Source organism: Alternaria viburni (assembly GCF_023758015.1).
Source record: "Alternaria viburni strain BMP 2772 chromosome Unknown scaffold_14, whole genome shotgun sequence".
Classification (NCBI taxonomy): domain Eukaryota; kingdom Fungi; phylum Ascomycota; class Dothideomycetes; order Pleosporales; family Pleosporaceae; genus Alternaria; species Alternaria viburni.
Window position 1 is genome coordinate 697,860 of NW_026055783.1, and position 8,533 is coordinate 706,392.

The window sequence follows — 8,533 nt, forward strand, 5'->3', positions numbered from 1 at the left end:
AGTACGATTGCAAACAATCCTTTATGTACTAAGCATGGCCTGTAATATGGTGAACGTTGTGATAAATCTAGAGAAACGAAACGCAACGTGGAAGTCTGGGATGTCATGAGCCTCACGGCGGGCGCTAACGGGATCAACCTAGGTACTGCCGAATCAAGCAAACTTCCAGAACAGAGCCTCGTCAGGCATCTTCGCGAACAATTTACGAAAGATGTTAACAATTTTGAGCATATGAGTGCTTCACGTCCAATATGACAGTGCAAAGCACATACGGAATTGTCATGTGCTTGTCGCAAACTTTTAGCATCTGCGATATGTCCTGGGCTGTTTCCCGCAGAGGTGGGACCAAGACTTGTTGATGAGAGTTTCTTTTGTTCTTTCTCTGCACCACTCAGAGTCATTATAGTGGTGTTGCAATCTACACTGCTCTGCGGCTACCCGATCGTTAAACCACATTGCGTCGTTCCTCATCTGCATTCCCACGCCGATTCGCCAAGAATGCTCCTGTTCTATCATCCTAGCGCCGCCTGGCAGGCTGCTGCCAACATTGAAAGGAAGATGGAAGAGTAAAGATGACCAGAAACCCAACAAGCTGATGCTCCTGTATACATGTATTCTGTGGCGATGTTCGCGAATCAAGGATACCCCTACAATGCGGAGAAGACGAAAAGCTGTAGGATGTTAGACTTGGATCATGTGAAGAGAATCAGCCTGCTTACGTTGTTTGTTGCTGCTATAGCGATGCTGTCTTCGAATGGATGCCAGCTCATATGTAAGATCTTCTTGTTGAAGTCGATCTGATCTGCGTCCGTCTCCTTCCTCATGCGTTGGCCCTGTCCGACTGCACCAGCAGCAGGGCTGCCGGCCCTTGAGCCACCTTTCTTACTTGTGTTGCTGCCTGTCGGGCTTGTCGACGAGTTCATGGGTGTTGGGATACCAACCTTCTTCGCCTTGAATGCAGACTTGTCGGCCTGCAAAACTACCTCGGTGTCTTTGTCGTTATCGGACGGGTATATCATGAAGTTGTTGTTGTAGCTACCAGTCATGACATTCTTCGCATCCCCAGAGAAAACAACCTCAAACTTGTCGAAAATGCTGTCGTTCTCGTAGGTGTCGCAGAGTCTCGGTCGTAGATGTTCATGGATTGGGATGGTCTTGACCGGAGTCTTTTCCATGTTTACGTCCCAGATCTTGACAGTCAAGTAGTCGCGTGACAGAATGTATCTTCCATCGTGTGAAAACCGGACGTCGGAGATGGATGAGATGATCTCAGAGAAGAACGATCGCGAAGATGGATCTTCTTCTTGCTCGAACTCTGTGGAGCAAGGTTAGTATTAGCTGAGGTGGAAAAGACGGACGACTTACGCTTTGCATGCTGGTCGCACAGAGCACTCTCGCGCATGTCGGCCAGCTTGATGGTACCCTTAGAGCTTGCATACATGAACCAGTTGCAGCTGATAGGGTGAAACTCGGCAGCAGTGATGACCTCCGTCAGCTCCTCCATATTGGCGGGCTTGATGTCGACGATGTTGAAGCTCTGGTCTTGGATGTTCAGGTTCCAGAGGTTGATTCGCAAATCATCGCTACTAATGAACGTTTCGCCATCGCTGTTGACTGATATGCTGTTGATGTGGTAGGCGTGTGCGTTGGCATACGTCTTTCGCGGTACTGCGGCGACAACTGTGTCGTGATGTGTGAGCCGTGGGAGCTTCAGATCGGTGGCGCTGCGGAACTGTGCATTCGGGTTCCTAACGGGACCGCCTCCACCAGCAACCCCACCTCCAGGTGTCAACTCGTGTGACAGGTTGTTCTCCGCCACCACTTTCAGCGACTTTTCAAATACCTTCCATAGCTTGATTGTCTTGTCGTTTGTGGAGAGCAGATAGTGTGAAGCGTTTTGCCGGCGGCACCACTTGATCTTGTTGATCTTCTCTTCGATCTCGAGAGATTTCAGGTAATCGAATTCAGGCTCGTGCGATTGGAACTCGGTGTGGAACTTGTATTCGCAGGTTTTTTTCTGCATCTTGTCAGTCTTGAACCAGCGCGAGGTCATAGCAGAGAAGTGCATACCGTCTCGTTCCTCTCGAACAAAACCACACGACCGCCCTTGTCACCGGTTGCAAGGTAGTTGCCCGTCTGGTCGAACTCGACGGTTGAGATGATGTCGGCTGCGCTCGCTGTCAGCAATTGCATGCAGGCATTAATGAATGTACAGAGAGCGCAACGGTAAGAAACGGTACGTACCTTCGGTTATGTCTTCAACATCGCCTTTGTCGCCGAAGCACCTGCTCCAGTCAGTGGCGTTTCCAGTGCGATTTGAGCTAGTGGCAAGCACAGTAGCAACCGAGCTGATCTGAGGGGCCTAAAGGAGATGTGTAGCATGCGGTACGTACTGGGTGAATTTCCACGTCGTGGGATTGCCTTCGGCTTCTACCATGATTCTGGACAAGGATTGCGGGACACCAGCGGCGTGCGATCAAGGGTAGCGAGTGCTCTGTTGTGTTCGTACGCAATGTACTATGGGTGTTCAGTGTGCGAGCTGTTGAGCTTGTCGTGGGGCCCGGGTGAGATAGCGCCGCCAAGGTCGAGGGTGGTGGGTGAGTGAGTGCTGGGAATGATGTAGTGGGAGCGGTGTCTGCTGGCCGTGGCCGATGGCGGGGTTGGCGGTTGGGCGGGCTGATCGTTGAAGCTCCGGCGGGATCGAGTCGGCGGCGGAATGACGAGGGCAGGCGACGACGTAGGGGGCAACAGCGCACGTTACAGAGATCAAGTGTGTTGTTGCTACCTTCACTGCCTCTAACGTGGGGCAACTGCGATCCGTGGACGTGTCTTGGCAAGCAAGGTCGGAAGGCGCGCTAACTTGTACTAGCGCCGTCCGCTCGCACTTTCCTCCGTCAACCTCAATATTCAAGAGGACTTTTCCTTGACGACTCCTCCAACTCCTCCAACTAACCACAGGAATCGAACCATGTCGCACAGGAAGTTCGAAGCCCCCCGCCACGGGTCTCTGGCATTCTTGCCGCGAAAGCGCGCCGCCCGTCACCGGGGTAAGGTGAAGAGGTAAATTTCCATGTCACCACCGCCCACTGTCGGACAGCCTGCTCACTGCAATTGCCAGCTTCCCTAAGGATGACCCCAAGAAGCCCGTCCACCTGACGGCCGCCATGGGCTACAAGGCCGGTATGACCACAATCGTCCGCGATCTCGACCGACCAGGTGCCAAGCTGCACAAGAAGGAGATTGTCGAGGCCTGCACCGTCATCGAGACTCCTCCCGTACGCATAGCCAATTCCGAGCGATTTTGGCGCACTACTGACACAGCCGCAGATGATCGCTGTCGGTCTTGTCGGCTACATCGAGACTCCCCGTGGTCTCCGCTCGCTCACCACCGTCTGGGCTGAGCACTTGAGCGACGAGGTCAAGCGCCGCTTCTACCGCAACTGGTACAAGAGCAAGAAGAAGGCCTTCACCAAGTACGCCAAGAAGCACTCCGAGGAGAATGGCCAGTCCATCACCAAGGAGCTCGAGCGCATGAAGAAGTACTGCACCGTCATCCGCGTTCTCGCCCACACCCAGATCCACAAGACCCCGCTCAAGCAGAAGAAGGCCCATCTCATGGAGATCCAGGTCAACGGTGGCAGCATCGCCGACAAGGTCTCATACGCCCACGGCCTGTTCGAGAAGCCCATCGAGATCGGCTCCATCTTCGAGGACAACGAGATGATCGACGTTATCGCCGTCACCAAGGGTCACGGATACAACGGTGTCACCTCCCGATGGGGCACCAAGAAGCTCCCGCGTAAGACACACAAGGGTCTCCGCAAGGTCGCCTGTATCGGTGCCTGGCACCCGGCCCACGTCCAATGGACTGTTGCCCGTGCTGGTCAGATGGGTTACCACCACCGTACCTCTGTCAACCACAAGATCTACCGTCTCGGCAAGGGCGAGGATGAGGGTAACGCCTCCACCGAGTTCGACGTCTCCAAGAAGCGCATCACACCGTAAGTCACATGTCACACTGGCCGGTAATTACTACTAACACAAATCAGAATGGGTGGCTTCGTCCGCTACGGTGAGGTTAAGAATGACTTCCTCCTCCTCAAGGGTAACTGCCCTGGTGTCAAGAAGCGCGTCATGACCCTGCGCAAGTCCATGTTCACCCACACCAGCAGGAGGGCGCTGGAGAAGGTCGAGCTCAAGTGGATCGACACCTCTTCCAAGTTCGGTCACGGTGCTTACCAGACACCGGCGGAGAAGAGGCAATACGAGGGTGTCCTCAAGAAGGACCTCCAGACTTCGTCCTAGAAGTCTCGAGATGGTGCTACGGAGTGCATGCTTTCTTCTCACGGGCTTGGGCGCAGAGGATAGGTTTACTATATGGATGCCAGTCATGAGCGATTGAACAAAAAATTCAACGATTCCCCAATTCAAACATGTGTTATCAATGTGTGATGCGTGAAAACCGTCTGTCTTAGTGGCACTCGCTGGTTAACCTAGGAAAAGATTAAACAGGTCTGCAGTCTACATCAACATGAAAACGTGCAAAGCAGGAGATCTAACGCTGATGTAGGCTCCAGACCTAGTCAGTTTTCTTGTGTGAGGCGCTCGCTGGAATTTAGTCACGGTACGTGCCCGTGTGCGACTTCGTTCGGTAGTGAGAGTCCTGCCCAGCGAAATGTTGCGCTATGCGGTGAGGGCATCAAAAACATGGAAACGATTATGAACAGGTGCTCTGCCGTCTACATCAGTATAAAAGTTGAAATATATATATATATATATTCCCTACGGCAATGCAGACTTCTAAGGGTACATGTTGATTTTCTTCCCTTGTACGAGGTGGTATAATAAAGCCGACACGATGTCGAACTGCGAGTGTCACCCCATGTGCACTAGGGTTCAAGAAGTTTGTATGCATATGCGCAATCCAGACGTTGATGCGGTTGACAAAAAGGGTCTTGGAGTAAAAAGGAACGGTATACTAACGGTAGTAGCGACACCTATATTAGCAACGTAACGTGCGGAGAAAATTCCCTGGTACAACGACTGGGGAACAGCGTTGTGATCGTGTGAGAAGGTCTATGACGACGACGAATGAGGCTCGACATCTTGAGCGCCAGCGGCAACAACTGTCGGCCCAGACAAGGTGCATGAGTCAGCTCAAGTGACAGCAGTTGCCATGTGCTTCGCAAGTACCATTATTGTTCCGAACGTCCAAAGCCGAAAGTTGGGTGTCAAGCATGTAACGATTTTGTGTAGGATGAGTTTGTTAGCTAGAATCATGTCTATAACCGCGAAGGTTCTTGCAGCGCAAAGTGCAATCAGATCAATAGCCTCTATGTTGATAGCCTATATGGCATGCGTGACCTTGCAATAGAGGCAAAGATGCATCACGTTCATCAAGAAGAAAAGCCGGAATGAAGGGCAGGTACTTGGGAGGCAATGCAGCCGAGGCCTACCGACCCAATTAGCGCGCTCCGATTTTAGTTGGTAAGTAACGCCGTCGGTCGCAACTGCCATCATTGACCTCCAACTTCAAATCCACCAGGACCTTTCGCACTCCCGTCGTATACTCTCCGCTCTTCGGCTACCGCCAAAATGAGTTGTCTCAGGATGCGTCGTACGCAGCTTGCAAGCCAGGTGAGTTTTGACAGCCCTCCCACACCACGCAGTCGCAGTCGACGGTCGACAAGCCCGGCATCCGCCGCACCGAGGCGTGTGCCACATCCCACATGGCGTTGGCAGAACGTCGCATGTCGGCACGACACTTTCGCAGTGCGGGACAATGCCCTTGGGTCTTCCACGTCTTCTTACGAGTCTTGACTGTTCAATGGCTAATGTTCGCCTCATAGCTCGCGAGGAGCTTCCGCCCAACTACACGAGCCTTCTCTTCCACCCGGCCAGCGCAGCGCATATTCGCTACCGAGAACCTGAGGGCGAAGGAAGCGTCAGGCTTCATCTCGAGCAAATACCCCGTCATCGACCACGAATACGATGCCATTGTTGTCGGCGCTGGAGGAGCTGGTCTCCGCGCGGCATTCGGTCTCGCTGAAGCTGGTTTCAACACAGCCTGTATATCCAAGCTTTTCCCCACTCGATCGCACACAGTCGCAGCACAGGGTGGTATCAACGCCGCGCTCGGAAAGTAGGTGGACTGGACAAACATGGGATGGGTATAACAGCAGCTGACGGATATGTGTAGCATGCACGAGGACGACTGGCGGTGGCATATGTACGACACAGTCAAGGGATCAGATTGGCTTGGTGACCAAGACGCTATTCACTACATGACAAGAGAGGCGCCTCAATCCGTCATCGAACTTGAGAACTATGGCTGCCCCTTCTCGCGAACTGACGATGGCAAGATGTAGGGTCAACCCAGCTCTAATTTGTGCAGAGTACTAACATCATCCAGCTACCAGCGTGCTTTCGGTGGACAGTCGCAGAAGTACGGCAAGGGTGGCCAAGCATACCGATGCTGTGCTGCTGCCGACCGTACTGGTCACGCTCTCCTCCACACTCTCTACGGACAATCGCTACGACACAACACCAAGTACTTCATCGAGTTCTTCGCCACTGATCTGATCATGGAGGACGGCGTCTGCAAGGGTGTTGTCGCATACAACCAGGAAGACGGAACCATCCACCGGTTCATCGCAAAGAACACTGTCTTGGCCACTGGTGGTTACGGACGTGCCTACTTCAGCTGCACATCCGCCCACACCTGCACTGGTGACGGTATGGCTATGGTTGCTCGCGCAGGTCTTCCCAACCAGGATCTAGAATTCGTCCAGTTCCACCCCACTGGTATCTACGGCGCTGGCTGCTTGATCACTGAAGGGTCCCGTGGAGAGGGTGGTTACCTTCTCAACTCCGAGGGTGAACGGTTCATGGAGCGTTACGCACCCACTGCCAAGGATCTTGCCTCCCGCGATGTCGTATCCCGATCTATGACCCTGGAAATCCGTGAGGGCCGTGGTGTCGGACCGGAGAAGGACCACATCTACCTTCAGCTGAGCCATCTGCCCGCCGAGGTCCTTCACGAGCGTCTACCTGGTATCTCTGAGACTGCCGCCATTTTTGCTGGTGTCGATGTCACCAAGCAGCCCATCCCTGTTCTTCCTACCGTGCACTACAACATGGGTGGTATCCCCACCAAGTACACTGGTGAGGTCATCACCCAAGACGCTCAGGGTAACGACCAGGTCGTCCCAGGTCTGTTCGCTTGCGGAGAGGCTGCCTCTGTCTCTGTCCACGGAGCCAACCGTCTCGGTGCCAACTCCCTACTCGACCTTATCGTTTTCGGTCGTGCTGTTTCTCACACCATCCGTGACAACTTCAGCCCCGGCCAGAAGGCTGACCCCGTCTCCGCCGATGCCGGTGCCGATTCCATCTCCGTCCTCGACCAGATCCGCACATCTGACGGCGCCAAGTCGACTGCCGAGGTCCGTCTCCAGATGCAGAAGGTCATGCAGACCGATGTCGCCGTCTTCCGAACCCAAGAGTCGCTCGACGAGGGTGTCAAGAAGATCCACGACGTCGACGCCGACTTCGCCAACGTTGGTATCAAGGACCGCAGCATGATTTGGAACTCCGACCTTGTCGAGACCCTTGAGCTACGCAACCTCCTCACCTGCGCCGTACAGACTGCCGAATCCGCCGCCAACCGTAAAGAGTCACGAGGTGCTCACGCCCGTGAGGACTTCCCCGACCGTGACGATGACCAGTGGATGAAGCACACATTGTCGTGGCAGAAGAAGCCACACGGCGAGACTCAATTAGGTTACAGGAAGGTTGTTGGTACCACTTTGGACGAGGCTGAGTGCAAGGCTGTACCACCATTCAAGCGTACATACTAGAGGATTGGTAATTTGGAAAGGAAATGAGGGATGTATTTTGTATTCTATGTACATCGGATGATGGATTGCATGTTTTAGCATGTTTAAGAGCGAAAGCCGTTTAGGATTGAGAATCGAATCATTCAAGTTCATATAGGTCTATTTTGTCCATTGTATCAACAAGTGTAAGCGCTCGCTGGTGTTGTGCTCCGAAACACAGCTGTCAGTGGATGATGTGTCTGTCCTGGCGTATGGAGGACTCCTTCCCTGCCTGACTGTATTGTTTGGTGGGGGCTGTCGTTCTCGGCAAGTGCGATACTCACCCGCACAGCACAACATCAGCTTTTCGACCACAACACGAGCATCGGCACCTTCAAGGCCGGGCAATGAATACGGTCTCAACCAAACAGGGAACAGGGATTTCGCTTCGACGTTCGTGCACCCACACTCATCGCGAACTGAACATGGCTCCTGCCGTGTATAAGCAAGGCTGGCTTCTAGCCTGGTCTATCGTTACCCGAGGGCTGAAGTGGCTGAAGTGGCTGTCACCACGCCAGATGGGGATCCGCTCATGGCAATAACAAGACTTCCAGACTTTCTCGCTCTCTGGCACATCATTAGGGCGGAGCCTATGTCAAAACCCGTGTTCTTACAAGCTGTGAACCCCAAGGCGGAATGCATGGAGAAATGCTTGCACA

At 53.4% G+C, this 8,533-nt stretch overlaps 3 protein-coding genes across 3 annotated transcripts; 2 read left to right on the forward strand and 1 right to left on the reverse strand.

Moving 5' to 3' along the window:
* Positions 1–647: 647 nt before the first annotated feature.
* Positions 648–2,437, reverse strand: PAB1_2 (Protein phosphatase PP2A regulatory subunit B; the record flags this gene model as incomplete). Its single annotated transcript, XM_049355806.1, has 6 exons — positions 648–671; positions 720–1,315; positions 1,366–2,017; positions 2,071–2,177; positions 2,245–2,285; positions 2,394–2,437. 6 exons carry the CDS (start codon positions 2,435–2,437, stop codon positions 648–650), a joined length of 1,464 nt encoding a protein of 487 aa, XP_049209835.1.
* A 531-nt stretch (positions 2,438–2,968) lies between these two features.
* On the forward strand, positions 2,969–4,305 carry RPL3 (60S ribosomal protein L3; the record flags this gene model as incomplete). Its single annotated transcript, XM_049355807.1, has 4 exons — positions 2,969–3,060; positions 3,119–3,275; positions 3,328–4,001; positions 4,050–4,305. 4 exons carry the CDS (start codon positions 2,969–2,971, stop codon positions 4,303–4,305), a joined length of 1,179 nt encoding a protein of 392 aa, XP_049209836.1.
* A 1,290-nt stretch (positions 4,306–5,595) lies between these two features.
* Positions 5,596–7,856, forward strand: SDH1_2 (succinate dehydrogenase flavoprotein subunit; the record flags this gene model as incomplete). The annotated part of the gene is made up of 4 exons (XM_049355808.1): positions 5,596–5,637; positions 5,850–6,142; positions 6,200–6,364; positions 6,413–7,856. The coding sequence occupies 4 exons, from the start codon at positions 5,596–5,598 to the stop codon at positions 7,854–7,856; spliced, it is 1,944 nt and encodes a 647-aa protein (XP_049209837.1).
* Positions 7,857–8,533: the final 677 nt, after the last annotated feature.